Source organism: Piliocolobus tephrosceles, chromosome 13, assembly GCF_002776525.5.
Source record: "Piliocolobus tephrosceles isolate RC106 chromosome 13, ASM277652v3, whole genome shotgun sequence".
Lineage (NCBI taxonomy): Eukaryota > Metazoa > Chordata > Mammalia > Primates > Cercopithecidae > Piliocolobus > Piliocolobus tephrosceles.
This window is the reverse complement of record NC_045446.1, coordinates 75,094,190-75,108,977: the sequence shown is the minus strand read 5'-3', so window position 1 is coordinate 75,108,977 and position 14,788 is coordinate 75,094,190. Positions and strand designations below refer to the sequence as shown.

Genomic DNA, 14,788 nt, shown 5'->3' with positions numbered 1-14,788 from the left:
TCCATCTCAGAATCTTTAGGCTCCACTCTAAAATTATCTCATTTACAACAGAAATTACCTTCTCTTTGTTTTCTATACTTTTATCTTCTATAAAGTTAATTTTTATACCTGTGCTCTGGAGTTGATATCTTCCTATTTTTTTCTGAGAGCCAAAGCCATCAATTTTCCTCTTTCTTCAGAGTAGTGATTCTCAAACCTTAGCTTACTTGAAAATCACCTGGAGGGCTTGTTAACACAGATACCTGAGCCACATACCTAGTGTTTTTGATTCAAGAGGTCTGGGGTATGGAGAATTTCTCGTTCTAACAAATTGCTAACATACACTGATGCACCAAGCCCAAAGACTGCACTTTGGGTATCACTGCTCTAGACTTTAGAGAAAAGGTTGGCAAATTACAAGCTAAGAAATGCTGTACATTTTTAAATGGTTAAAAAAATCACCATATTTTCTGACATGTGAACATTATATGAAATTCAATTTTAATGTTTATCAATAATAAAGTTTTATTGGAACACACTATATATTGTCTGTTTAAATAGATATTTATGTAGGCTGCTTTCTCTCTACAACATTAAAATCGAGTAGTTGTGACAGAGATTGTGTGGCTTACAAGCCTGAAATATTTATTATCTGGCCATTTACAGAATCAGTTTGCTGACCCCTGCTCTAAGGCAGTAATTCTCAATCCTAGCTGGATGTTGGAATCCCTTGGGGAACCCTGTAAAATACTGATGCCTGGGACCCACCCTCAGAAATTCTGACTTAATTGACCTGTAGTGCAACCTAGAGAATCCTTAGCATATAAACATTCCTAATTTGTCCTATCTAAAGAAAACAGAACAAAAAGCAAGACACCTAACAAAACTACTCTATCTACCTATAAGGAAGAACTAGATAGTCCAAACTCCTTATTTTATAGATTAGGGAAAAGATGTTTAGCAATATGAATTATTTGTCCATATTAAAAGAGGTTGCTGCTGTTATTATATTTGTAACAAATTATAGTTGTGTATTGCTTTAATAATGATTTCTTTTTCTTTTTTATAATCCAGCTTGTATTTTTTAAAGTATTACATGTCCACTGTTAAAAATACAAACCAAATATGTGTAGATAGGTTTAAATTCAGTGCATAAGGTGAAAATCAACTAGTCAAGTTTTCTTAATAGCCACTTTTTCCATTTGGGAATCAAATAAAGTAGTTGGTTTGTATTTAAGGGCCATACTTTAAAAACAGCATACATACACACTAGAGTTACATGCATTACCGAGATATGTTCACATTCAGAGAGACACTCAGATCTAAGATCAATTCAGAAACTGATAGATTCCTATTTCTCCTCTAACAATCATTCCCTGACTTTTGCTCATAGAGTACAATGAGGTAAATCCCCTCACAGTTTCTAGTATTTACTTATTCCCTATGTCTTTATTTCTCTCATTTACTGACAGGATAGTTGGATAAGTTGTTCTTTGTGAATGATTTTCCTATAGTAGAGTGGTATAAAATGAAAACTGTCATGCATCCCTTCCTAAGCCAATAGCAACACTGTTAAAATTTTACACACACACACACACACACACACCCCTACACCTCTACCTACAAATGTATGTAAATATACAAATATAAGTACCCTCATACAATATCAGCTCTTTTTCAACCTTATTTTTACATAAAATTTTATGTATAACTTGGATATTTTTCTACATAAGAATATGTGTATATATATCTTATATTCCTATGTTATGAATAAACTGTAATTTTAAAAAATAAATTCCAAACTGATGGATATTTTAGATACACATACACATACATCTAGGATAAATTCCTGAAAGTTGAATCACTGCATCAAACGTAGTTTGCTTTTTTAAATATTTGATAGATAAATTCCAAATTACCTTCCAAAAAGTTTTTACCAATCAATGCATCTCCATTAATACTTGATGTGTCAATTTTAATAACCTTTTCTAACTTTTGTGTTTTTTCTTAAATATGAGGTTTAGCATTTTTAATGTGTTTTGTGGTCTTTTCATGAATTGCTACTTCATGTCCTTTGACTGCTTCATTCGGTTTTATATTTTCTCTTAGTGATTTATGAAAGTTCTATGTATGTTAAGACAATTTCCCATGGAATGTGTTGTAAATAGTTTCCCACTTTGTTGTTTTTCATTGTGTATAACTTACCCAAGGAGAAGTTTTATATTTTCATATAGTCACGATTGTCTACCTTTTCTTGCACAGCTTCAGGCTTCTCTATTCCAATATTATACAAAACCAAATCTGTGTTTTCTTCTAATATGTTTACAGTTTCAGTTTTTATACTTGAATAATTGATCCATCCAGACTTTATTTTGATGGCAGCGTTCATCATTAATATTCTCATTGGACACTATGAGATACTTATTATCCCCATTTTGCAAATGGGAATCTGGCATGGAAGTGATTTTCCAGGACTACTCACTTTCAGTATGGAAGCCTAGACTTACTCTGTTGCCTACAAAAATATGTATGGGCAGTTATAACTTTCTTCTACTATAGCAAATATTATTATTCCTGTAGATATACTGTTCTGCTGAATTCTTTGCCTAAAAATATGGAATATTCTTTAGTGGGACATTGCCATTGTAGTTAATGCCCCATTTCCTGCATCTATAAAATGAGAGTAGTAAGTTGGCTACCCTAGTCCACTTAAGAAAATTAGGCAGTAAATCTACAGGTATAGCCCTGGGATTTTGTAGGCTAGACAAGTATACTCAGGTGTTTTAAAGAAGTTTTTAAGGCTAAGGGCCTTTTAAAAAAAATGTATACACATTACAATGGTATCTAAAGCCCTATTAGAAGTTCTCCCTGATTGCCTCGACAGGGAATCCTACATGTACTTTTTCACTTGTGACTTGTTTCATTTAATCCTTGCTTGTGAACTGCTCTGAGATTTGTAACATTTTCCCGTTCTTCTTTTTGGTCTTTCTCTCCTGGGCCATCCAAATATCCCGGTAACTACTAAATAAAATAATATTAATAACATATGTAAATTTCCTTTTTCCCACTTCTAATGGAAAAGAAAAATGGTACTTACTCACAGGTTGAATAAAGAAGGTTTTTAAAAATTCCTCTGAATCCGCAGTGGAGAAAGGCATTTTTAAGTTCTCCTATGTTTTCCATGGCATTGAGTTGTTATATTTGGGTTCATTTATTAGGAAGGGCTGCAGGAAATGTGACCTGCTATAACCGTGGGAGGGGAAAGTGTTGTTAACTGAAATGCTCAGTTTTGCATTTAAGGTCCGTTAAAAAAAAAAAAAAAAAAAGTTGTGGAAGGATGAGAGCTGGGTATCCATGTAGATTTTTTAATGTCCTGGAAGTCACTGGTTGTGTTGTAAGTGCTTACAATTTGTAATTACCTAGGCTCCTAAGACAGACGGAACTGGAAATCAAAATAAGTGGCTGCCTTCTCTTACGATGCCAAAGGATCTCCAGCTTAGGATACGATTGCCTTTTTCTTCCTAAAAAAAGACACAAACAATGACAGCCCAAAATAGCTATTTAGTCAGAACTGACGACACTTTCTGAATGCTTGTCGTTAAGAGAGAAATAGAAAATCCTGCTTTTCTTCTTCCTTTAATTTCTCTCCCTTAAATACCTTGCTTCCTCCTGAAGCTGCCTCACCTCATTGCCCAGGAGAAATGCCCAGTAACTCTGATGGTGCTTCAGCACTACTGCAGGCTCCAGAGGGGAGGTGGCTTATGCAAAACATATTAAAGAAAAATCCTAAAAGTCACTGCAGCTTTTTCTAGTGAGTTATGCTGATCTTCCCTGTTGCTGGAAGCTGATGGGGAGCATCGTGGCAAAGACATAACCACTTTTTTTTTCCTCCCACTATTTTTGCTGCAGTGAGAACTGTTCATTTCTGCTTGCATTTTGCCAGATAGCTTTAGAATTCTAGCTGAGAATTAGGGCTTCCCAAGGCTGGAAATAAGGGTATAGCACCCTAAATTGTACTTTGTCCTTTTGATTAAGTAAAAATTGAGTTAATTTGCAGCATCCGGTGCCTGGCAGGAATGACAACAGACAGAAGGCTCTGACGGATGTTTTTAAGTTTTTTTCTTTTTTTTCCTTATGAATTTATAGTGGCAGAAGCTTTTATTTTTCTCTCTTGCTCTCTCCTTTCCGGAGCCTGCTGAACATTTTACATTCAGCAGCAGTTGCTACTAAATCTGAGGTTATGTTATCCCCTGGAATCTTCTGTTTCCATTTCAACCCCATCTCATTACTGATTGTCATTTACCAATAAAACATAGTTTTGGAAAATTGACCACATCGTTTTATTATGGAGTCTGGCAACTTTAGATAGCCCTAAAAGATGTAACAGGGCAGGGAAGTAGGAGAAGGCGGTACTTCTCAGTCCTGTAACCACAGATCACCCCAGAGGAACCCAGTTCACATTTTAGGGGACTTTATGTGACAATGATCCTTTGGCCCTGTTCCTATTCCACATGGAGAAGCAGAATGAGACATGTTTGCAGTGATTTGTAGTATTTGCCAAACAGGGTGCTGCACCAGAATAGCCTGGAATATAGTGCAGAGCTCATATTAAACCTCCAAAGGGAAAAGGGTTTCCTCTTCATTTACAGTCTGCCTGATGCGATCCCATTGTAAAGTGTTTAATAGGATAACACTAGGGCTCTCCAGAAATATGAGTAACTCATTGGTTAAATTTCATTTCTTCACCTTTCCCCCCCTCCTTCCTGAGTGAGCTCATTCCCCCCTCCTTCTTTTTTTTTTTTTTTTTTTTTTTTTTTAATCCAGTGATTTAAAATGCTAGAAGGAAAAGCAACTGAGGTCTTAACTTTCAGACGCTGAATTCTCATCTAATTGAAATTACTGGGCATAATGCTATATATAGCCAATGAAGAGATTTTGAGCTCTCACTCAGTGCCTTCAAGACATGTCGTTTTGTAGTCAGAGAAAACAGAGATCAATGCATTTTCAAACTGACAGAGGGAACGGATGCTCTTTAGTAGCACATGCCCAGGATCGTGTGTGTGGGGCTTGCGCTGTGCTGAGAAGCTGAATACCGGTCCATATGCTCCTTATTTACTGCAATGTTCTTTGCATGTTACTGTGCACTCCGGACTAACGTGAAGGTAAGAGGAAGCGAGCCGGCAACTGGGCACAATATACATGTTAAACCAGCTGCAGAAAATGTCTACCTTGTGTAGCTTCAGGACTTTTCGGATTGCTGGCTGAGCAGGCAGATTATTACAGGTGGTTGCAAAGGCTTTGTTTTATTGTTGCCGTGCAGCCTCGCCGGGGGAGCATGTTGGAACGCTGCTGTGAAGTGACCTTCAGGTTTAACTGTTTGTAATTCAGGTTCACGCTCATAGTTGGGGGGTGGAGGGGGGGGAGGAAAAGATGAAAATTATTTAGGTAGGCCAGAACCAAGAAATCAGAGAAGGTAAAAAGCTATAGAGCATGCTTTGAATTATGATTTAGTCTTTCTTTTAAAAAGTGCTGTGAGCTTCCTGTGTTCTTGCAGCTGAATTGTTTAAGAGCCGGGGGATTAAATCTAGTGACTGTAATGGCATTAGATGTGATCTGTGGGACACCTGACCATCCTGTGCATATCAACAAATGATTTTCACTGGGAATTGGTGATATTGATTATACAAATCGTCAGCTCTGGGTGGGCTGGTTGCTTCAGTTGCGTGGGTGCTGCTGTCCCGCTGTTGTCACCCCACTGACATTCACTTGCTGTAGCTAATGAGCTTCTGAAGTTGAGCCCAAGTTTGGGAGATTTACCCCCTGTCACGAACAGGGCATTATTATTGAGATATTGAGAAGGTTTTCTGACACTGTGTTCATTCAGCACTAAGCCGGCCAGACCAGCTGTGGAATTCCAGTTGCATCATTTAAGTGAATTACATCCTTGGTTAACATTTTGAGCTTATATTTCTTGTAGAAGGAAGTCCAAAAGGAAAGTGATTGCCTTTGAGAAAAAAAATTAAGAGGCAGATAAGACTACCTAAAATAAGAATCTTTTTTTTTTTTTTTTTTAAGTCAATATAAAGTGTTTCCCCCTTTTATTTTACTAGGGGAGTGTTTTAATGTGTCTGGATACTAAAGTTTCATTTTCTGTGTTTACAAGTTTTACTAAAGAACTCCCTGCTGCTCACTCTTTTGTAAGCTTTTTTATTTTCTATTTGAATTTCAAACAGGTAGTATTTATGTTTTGCTGACCAATTCTTTTACAACTACAACCTGGAAGCATTCTGTGGATCATTTTGCAGAGTTCTATAGAATTTGCTTTTTGCTACTTTTAAAATGAACCTTCGTAGTCAATTTTCCTCCATATATAAGATGTAGACAGTAAACAACATGAAAAAAATAATTAAAAATATGAAAAGTGTGCCCAAATATCATCTTGGATTTCTCTATTATCATCTCCTGTTCCAAAGTATGGGTATGACATGCATTGTTTTGCAAACTCAGTAAATTGTAAATGTTTTCCCTCCTCATCTTTTTGAAAGGAGAAAAGTACTTTATTCAGAGGAAGTTCCATAAATAATTTATATAAAGAGATAAAAACAAATAAAAACCATTGTTTTGCTATTTCATTTGTTATATTTTGGAAGTGCAGGAAAACTTAAGTCCAAAGTTCCTTTCATCATGGGCTTTGGGAAATTTCTTTTTACTCTAACTTACTAACAGTTGTCTTTATGAATTTAGCTTTATATTTTTCTCATTTAAATTCATAAGCAAAGTAATAAGAGCTTCGCTATCAATATCTTAACTAAATTCAGATTACTTTTGAATAATAAATTCCTAGTACTTTGGCTAATCTGTACTAAGATATAGATACTTCTTATGTATTGATTGATAGAAATTGAGACCATATGCATTGCCACATACATATATAACCTTCCTTTGAGCAGATTAGTTTTAATTTTAATTATGCTTCTATCTTTTCAGTAATTAGCTCTTGCACTTCCTTAAATAATTCATAATTTTTTAGGGCTATCTTGTCTTTCTGAGATAGCAAGTTTTGCCAAAGAGTTTGCAGTTCATTTGTGGTCTGTTATTTTATCACATTGGTGCAATAAAGTCTCATCTAATATTTTTATCTATTTTGATTTTTGTTTTAGTTTATTTATATTACATTTTAAAAGTGTTTGCTTTTATTTCTGTTGTTACAAGAACTACTTATTTCCTTGGTTCTGCCGAATTCTCTCTTATTGTATATAGTTTCTCATGTTTGCCATGATTTAACATGATTCTTGTTACAGTTACCCAAAACTTCAAGGTGGTTAAAATTCAAAGGATAGAAACATTTCTTGTCTTTTTTCTTTGCACACAATAGACCACTAATGTCACAATGTTTTATTCTAGAATAAACTTTTTTATTAATTAGACCTTTATAAAATATAATAAAGAATTTTATTGAGGGTGGTGTTTTAAGATATTTTATATGTTTTTATGTAACAAGTCCACACACACACACACACACACACACACACACACACACATATATTTACAGACATCAGAATGTGACTCCTGGGTCACCATTTATTCATTCATCTATTACAATTTTTTGAATGACATCTATGATTTATGCTCTATGCTAGAGTCTTGGAAACTAAGATAAATAGAAACAGTACTTGCTTTTAAGAAGCTTCCAGTCAGAAAAAGACACAGATTATAAACAAATAAATGCTTTGAAGTATTTCTGACCCATAATGGACATCTATGCAGGGCGTTATTGTAGGAGTTTGTAAACAAAACAAACAAAATCACAGGCTAATTTTTACCTGGACTAATCAAGAAAGGTTTTGCTGTGAGGTCACTTTTAAGTTGAATCTTGACAGCTAATGGAGTTTTGCCAAGAATCTTGGAGTAAGGAAGGCATGCTGGGTAAAGGGAGTGGCGAAAGCACAGAGCTAAGACGCAGAGCACTTCAAAGAGGTACAAATAGTTTGAAATGGTTAGAACATGGGTTCTTACAGGGCTGAAGAGTTAAATAATGGGGTAAATCATAAAGGAAAGATAAACCAATGCTGTGAGAATTGACTGAGTGGTCATCACAGTCTAACTCTTTGGAAATTGTGTTACTTTGCTACCTATTTTCTAGGAGAGCTTTCAACAGAAGGAAATGAAATGAATGAAAACTTCTAATCAATGGCCATTATTTATGTCCCGTGTTTTCCTGTTAGTTTTAAATAGAGTTTGATAAAGATTCATATTACATTGGCTTCGGTTTTTATTTTAACTTTTTACAAAGTATGATTAGAACAGTTTAGTTTTAGTCTACTCACTAAAAAGAAGCAATGTGATCATCATGTACACAGGTAGTTTAGTTTCCATCTGAAATTGTCTATATTATATGAAAAGTGCCTCTTTAATGAGAAAATATAAAGGTAGCTTGTTGCATCAGATGTCTGTATCATTTTTGTCTTTGGAAATGAATCTATTTTTTAAGGTAATGATACTGATGATAATTTTTGAAATAATTTTGTCTTCCTCATCTCACCATTTCCCTTTTTTCATTGCTACTACAAACATACCCACATGTACACTCACAAACCCACAATCCCTGAAATATGAATTGCAAGTATTAGACCTATAGCACAGGTAAGAAAACTAGGGTAGGGAGAGGAAATGACTAGTTACTCTGTTCCACAGTGTGTCAGAGCAGAATCTCTTGAGCGTTGACTTATTACTCTTTTGAGTAAATCCTGCTGCCTACTGCATAAATTCTAGAATTCTGCTCCTTTATTTTTAAAATTTGCTATCATAAATATAATAACTTTTAAGAAAAAGGCTGTAACAGAATGGTTTTAAAGTATGGATTTTGGGGATTTCAAAAGAATTACATTTGAACTTGTCTTCCCCATTTATTGCATAGCTTAAGAAAGTTTAGTTTTTTCTCATTTGTAAAAAGAGCTATAATAATAGCTCTTAGCTATTATAAGTAGTATGTTAGATAAGGCATGTGAACACTATAAAAAGTTCTTAGACTATAGTAATAACTCAATCAATTTAACTTATCATTGAAAAATAAAGACCGCCAAGTGACAGTAAGGCTTCAGAATTGCCTTCAGTAAGAATCACATTAGAAATTGAGCTCAATTAAAATATATCTATAAGTAATGAGAAACACATTTAGGTATAATATTTCCTGTCCCACCATCATAACCATCACAATGACACATATGCATGTTCACATGTTAGCTCCATGGAACCTGGAGTTCTAGTTGTTTTGTTCATCTTTATATCATCAGCACAAAGAACCATGGTAAGTACATAGTAGGTACTCAAGAGATACTTTAAATGAATGCATTAACTGAGTCTCAGATTTCTTTTTTATTCACTCAGATTTTTTTCACATTATTTGTTTATGTTAATGCTGGTTAAATTATTTTGAGAGAAAGAAGAAAAAACCTTGTAGCCTTTGAAGTCATATAGGCTTCAGTTTGAATAGTACTGGATTTGCCAATCGCAAACCACTTACACTAAGTCACGTACTCTTTTGGATCTGCTCAACCAGGTTGTACAGCTAGTTTGGAGGGAATCAATAATTCACACTAAAACAATGTGTTGAAGCCTAAATACTCTAGAATTCAGACATTTATTATGTTAATTTTCACCAGGTTTATTCAGTGAAATTGCTCTTTACCAAACTCCCCCACTTTCTGCCCTGATCATTTTCTGGAATTGTTTTCCTGTGATTTGGAATCCTTTCTCTGCATTGTCCCTATTTGTCTAAATTCTCTCCTTCCTTTAATAAATGGTATAGGGTGTCTATATCTATATTCCAAGGACTGAAACCCAGTCACACTAACCCCAATGCTTTATCTCTCCTTTAACTTAGTGAGTACAATTTCTCCATCATTTATGGCAATACATCTTCTACTGCCTTATATCATAACTTGCATTATTATTTTACACTGATAGTTAATTTTGCTTATGTTTGGATATTTCCCTCATCCCAACAAAATTTTAAGAATTTTGAAGACAGGAACTATAAACTATTTTCTTAATTTTTTTCTTACAGTTTATTCATATTTAGGGATTCAAAAAATGATCAGTGGACTAACTGAAAAGGAAACTTCCAGAAACTCTGTCTCCTTATGCTGCTGACACCTACTCTTTGCTAGATCCTATGATGCATCCCACATATTGATGCTTTTAATAAACACATAATTTGTTGTAGGCAGGACTTGGAATTATGAATCAGAATGTGTGGACAGTTCGAGTAATACCTATGGCTCATAACAAGTCAGAGATGGTACCTCTTAGGGTTCCAACTGAATAACTATCTCTTTCAGGATACCTATAATGTATTAGTTCCTTATGGAACTCCTTTAGTATGGTCTCCAAATGGTTATGAGCCATTTGGACACCAGTTCAGTATATTGGGTTTATAATACCTAAGCCTACTTAACGTGTTAGATTTACAATTTCTAACAAAGCCAATTAACTCACAACTTAAAAAATTAAACAAGGAGTTAATAAATAAAGGATTAAACAGCACATTGAACAATAACAATAATAGCTACCATTTGTCAAACTCTTAGTATGAACCCTGGACTACATCAACAAGTTTGAATGTATTTTCTCAAAATGCTTCCCCGTAACATAAGATTTGTGCATTTTGATCATTATTATTTTATAGATAAGGAAACTAATGTTTAGGAAACACAAATAACTTGCCTAATATTACAACTATTAAGTGCGAGTCAACTCACCTTCTAAACCAGGTCTGTTCCACTGGAAACCTTTTTAACAACCTACCTCAATAGATAATATAGATATGAAAACTACAATGAATATGTTACAGACATCTCAAATCTTTTTTTAAAATTAGGTAAGGAATTCAATAAACAATAAAATTGCATATGTCTTACATGGCATGACCTTGCCATTCCTTTTCTCGGCTTCTTTCCAATACATGTTGGCCAGAGTTAGACCTGAGGCTTTCTTTTATATTCTGCATTCATCCTTCACCAAATATTTGTTAAGTACATATTATGGGTCAGGCACTGACCTGAGTGTTATAAATAAAGGATAAGATAAAACAGACAGTAATCTCCACCCTCATAGAACTTATATGCTAGTGAGGTAGGTAGAAAATAAACAAGACAGTTAAGTAGAATACATAGTACATAGTGATAAGTGCCAAGTCAAAAAATCATGGAAGGAAATTGGAAGCATGCATAGGCAGATGGGTTGGTTTCGAGTTTTAGATAAGATGGTTAGTGAAGGTCTCACTGAGAATATGGCTTGGAGTAAAGACCTAAAAGATGTAAACAAAATATACATGTTGGAAAAAGTAACAGAAATTGCAAGTGCAAAGGCCCTGAGCTAGAAGCCTGCCTGGCATGTTAAGGAACATCTAAGAAGCCAGTGTGGCTGAAGAGAGAATGGTCAAGAACATGTCACAGTGAAAAGATCATGTAGGACTTTCCCAGTGAGATGGGAAGCCAGCTGGGTTTTGAACAGAAGGGTCACATCATTTAGCTAACATTTAAATAGGATCACTCAGGTTGCTATGTTGAAAAGAGGGAGCAAGGGCAGGAGCAGAGAGACCAGGTAGAAGTTCCTGCAGTAAAACAGTGGAGAGATGTTGAAAACTTAGATCAGATTGGTGCCAGTGGGACTGGAGACAAGTTGTTCAATTCTATAGATAATTACAATTTTTGATATCTATCTTATCTTTTTCGACACTGATATTGAGTCCTCCTTAGGTATGGAGTGGTTTTCAGCTCTGCTCTATTAATTAGAGAAAAATACTTTGATGAGTAATCACCATGCCATTTTACTGCTTTTTAATCCTCTGAACATTTGTAGAAGGTAGGTTAGCCAAGACTTGAGGCATACAGGTACATTCATGATTTCATTTTCTTTTGGTCTCAGCTCTTCTGATCCCCAGGGGATGCTGCCCTGGTTCTTAAATGAGTCAACTGTAAGCTACTCGAGGGCAGGAACTGTGTCTCTTATATGTATTTTTGTACCCATTGCCTTGCACATGGCAAAGATTAATAAATATTTGATAAATAATGGACTGAATGAATGAATGTTAGCCATTCAAATACACATAACTGGAAATATTTTATAAAGTACCTCTTTGGATTGGATGGGGTACCACCAAATAAGAATGGATGTACAACAAGGAAAGTTTCCTCTCTAATGAAAAATTAAGATTAATTAATTAATTTCTAATTAATTTTCTCTCTAATGTTCATTATGATAGTATGTTTCCAGCATCAGAATCTTAGGAAAGCAGCCTGGGAATCTGAAAATGACCCTAGGGAAATCATTCAGAGGAAAGTTTGGAAAACAGTGTCATATAGCATATGTTTGGAATTCTCAAGTGTGTTCAGAAATTGCTATGTGTTAATAGTTGTCTGAGTAACATATAGATCCAAAGATTTTCCAAATGCTGGGTTGCAGCATGTAGTAAGAAATATATTTAAGATTGCAACTCAGTGTGTTTTAAAAAGCAATACTTACTTTTACCAAAAGCTATGCATTGTGATATTTTCCATTCCAACTTTTAACAATTTCTTTCTTTTTTATAATGTCGGTCAAGATTAACTAAATGTATTGTAATCAGAAAAATAATTGGGGAAATACAATTCATATTGACCTATTTAAAAGATTCCTTGATTAACCTTCTTTATTGACTTTGAAGGGGCATAGAATGGGTCATAACTCATAATTTGAAAAACACTGTAACATGTTCTCTGCCTTAAGAAAAATACAACGTCAATTAGGAAAATGCAAATGAAAAGATGATGAATTACAGCTGTCAGCCAACACTAAGAAGCCAACACTAGGGCTTCTCCATATAGCCTGGCTCATTTACTGATTCGCATATTCATCTGGGAATTCATAGTTCGGTGCTTACTTCCCTGGCCCTGGCCTTTGGGATTTAGCCTACCCACCTACATATCTCAGTATTACTCATAACAATAACTAATGTTTGTTTAGTATTTATGATGAGTCAGGCACTGTGTACACCACTCATTTCATCTTCACAATAACCCCAAGAGAAAGTTTTCTGTTAAACCTATTTTTACAAGTGAAAGGACTGGTCTATGGAGGTTTAGTGCCTTGTTTTGGGCCTCACAGCAAGTAACTGGTGGAACCACAATAAATGCCAGGCTCAGGCACCAATGCTTAGGACAGGCCAGTGCCTGGAAAGGACTGTTTTGCATCCTTTTGGTTTTGGTGACTTCACTGGGCATTCCTCTCGCTTACTAGATTTAGTGGCTCAACAGATCTCAGGTTCCCCTGACTTGAGAGTGTCACAGTTTCTTTCATTAACTAGGACACAGAAGAATTCTTGTGGGCCTAATAACCTATATTCTCCCATGGATCTGGGGTCAGGGTGGGGATGCTTATACTTAGAAGACTTCATAACAAATTGAAGTATGAACATCCTTTGAAAGAAACCTATTTGCTAAAATCTGCACTTAGTATTAATGCCGTGAATACGGTAATAAAACTCCCCAGGATGAAGTGGTATTGTACTGAGTCTTGGAGAACCTAGCTCTTGAGAAATGACAAGAGAAAAGTAGACAAAAAAATAAAAAGTCATTTGACCCCGGGAGGGTCTGGCCTTAAATATTTCTCAAATTTCAGCTGAAGGTTTTGTTTTTTCTTTCTGTTTAGACTTTGGCACGTTCAAAATAGGCAGAATTTGAAAGAAGCCAGGGAAATACCTTTCTTTAGAATGAAAGTTAGATGACTAGTGGAAGCCTTATCTTGAATTTTTAAATTTATTTGTTATTTATTTCTATAGGTATAACTAGATTTACAACTTTAAAAATGTATACATACATTTATTTATTTTAGAAGTGTCTAATTCGTTTTCCAAGGGGTACTTACATTGGAAGAGGAAACTGGTGCAAAGGAGTTTACAGTGAGCCTGGATGGGAGGGAGTAAGGGAAATTTCTGAAATGAACCTCTGAATCTTGGAGCAAATAAAAGAGCCCTTTGCATTTGTGTTGAATGTTTAGTTGACTCATTTATAAACTGCACTTTTTCAGACTTGTTAGGAAAAGTAAACTAATGAATCAGTTCTAAATGGGTCAGAATACATTATATTTTTCAACTGTTTTTAATATTATAAAAGTAATACATGTTTATTATAGAAATTGTAGAAGTACAGAAAAGGACAAAAATGTATACTTCCTCATGTCCTTGCTATTCATATATAGAAATGTATATATTTTTTCCTATATATATGTATATGAATGCATGTCTATTGGATTAAGATGTAATATTTGTCATGTGTTTTTGCTCATACTACGTCATAAGAACATTGTCATGTCAATTATTATTCATAGGCTTCTTTTTAAGTGGCTGCATAATAGGGAAGCTTCTTTTTATTCTCTTTTTGAAAAGTACATAAATACAGGTAAGCAGGGACTGAAAGCATTGTTTTTCCTTGGACCATTACTTTTCAGCAGAGAATAGAAAGCTTTCAAGTGTAACCTTGGAATAGTTTTGGAATGCGATGCAGTTGGGAAAAAAATATATACGGTGAGTCTGAATTTCAAAAGGATAATTGCCATTGTAGTTCAAACAGAGGAAAAAAATATATACTTCATGCAAAAGTTTGTCTAGCTAGTCTCCTAACACTGTCTTAACACCTAATCCTGCCACATAATGGCTTTGAGCTGGGTTTTTAATGATTCTTTTAAACAGAAGCCAATGAGACAATTTCCTTACTATCATTATTCTCCCAGGCACTTAGATTGAAAATATTGAAATCATTTTTACTCTCCA

The 14,788-nt window shown here is 34.9% G+C and overlaps 1 protein-coding gene across 6 annotated transcripts in view; it reads left to right on the top strand.

Moving 5' to 3' along the window:
• DLG2 (discs large MAGUK scaffold protein 2) overlaps positions 1-14,788 on the top strand; it is a 2,237,713-nt gene that overhangs the window by 720,741 nt on the left and 1,502,184 nt on the right. For 2 of the 6 annotated variants that reach the window (XM_023209283.1, XM_023209281.1), the window contains exon 1: positions 4,797-5,141. The exons of 3 other annotated variants lie outside the window; for them this stretch is intronic. In XM_023209283.1, the coding sequence (XP_023065051.1) occupies positions 5,100-5,141 (42 nt within the window). In that variant the 5' untranslated portion in view covers positions 4,797-5,099. Of the gene's footprint in view, positions 1-4,796; positions 5,142-14,788 lie in introns of those variants that run through there. One more of the 6 variants, XM_023209282.1, reaches the window with a different exon arrangement.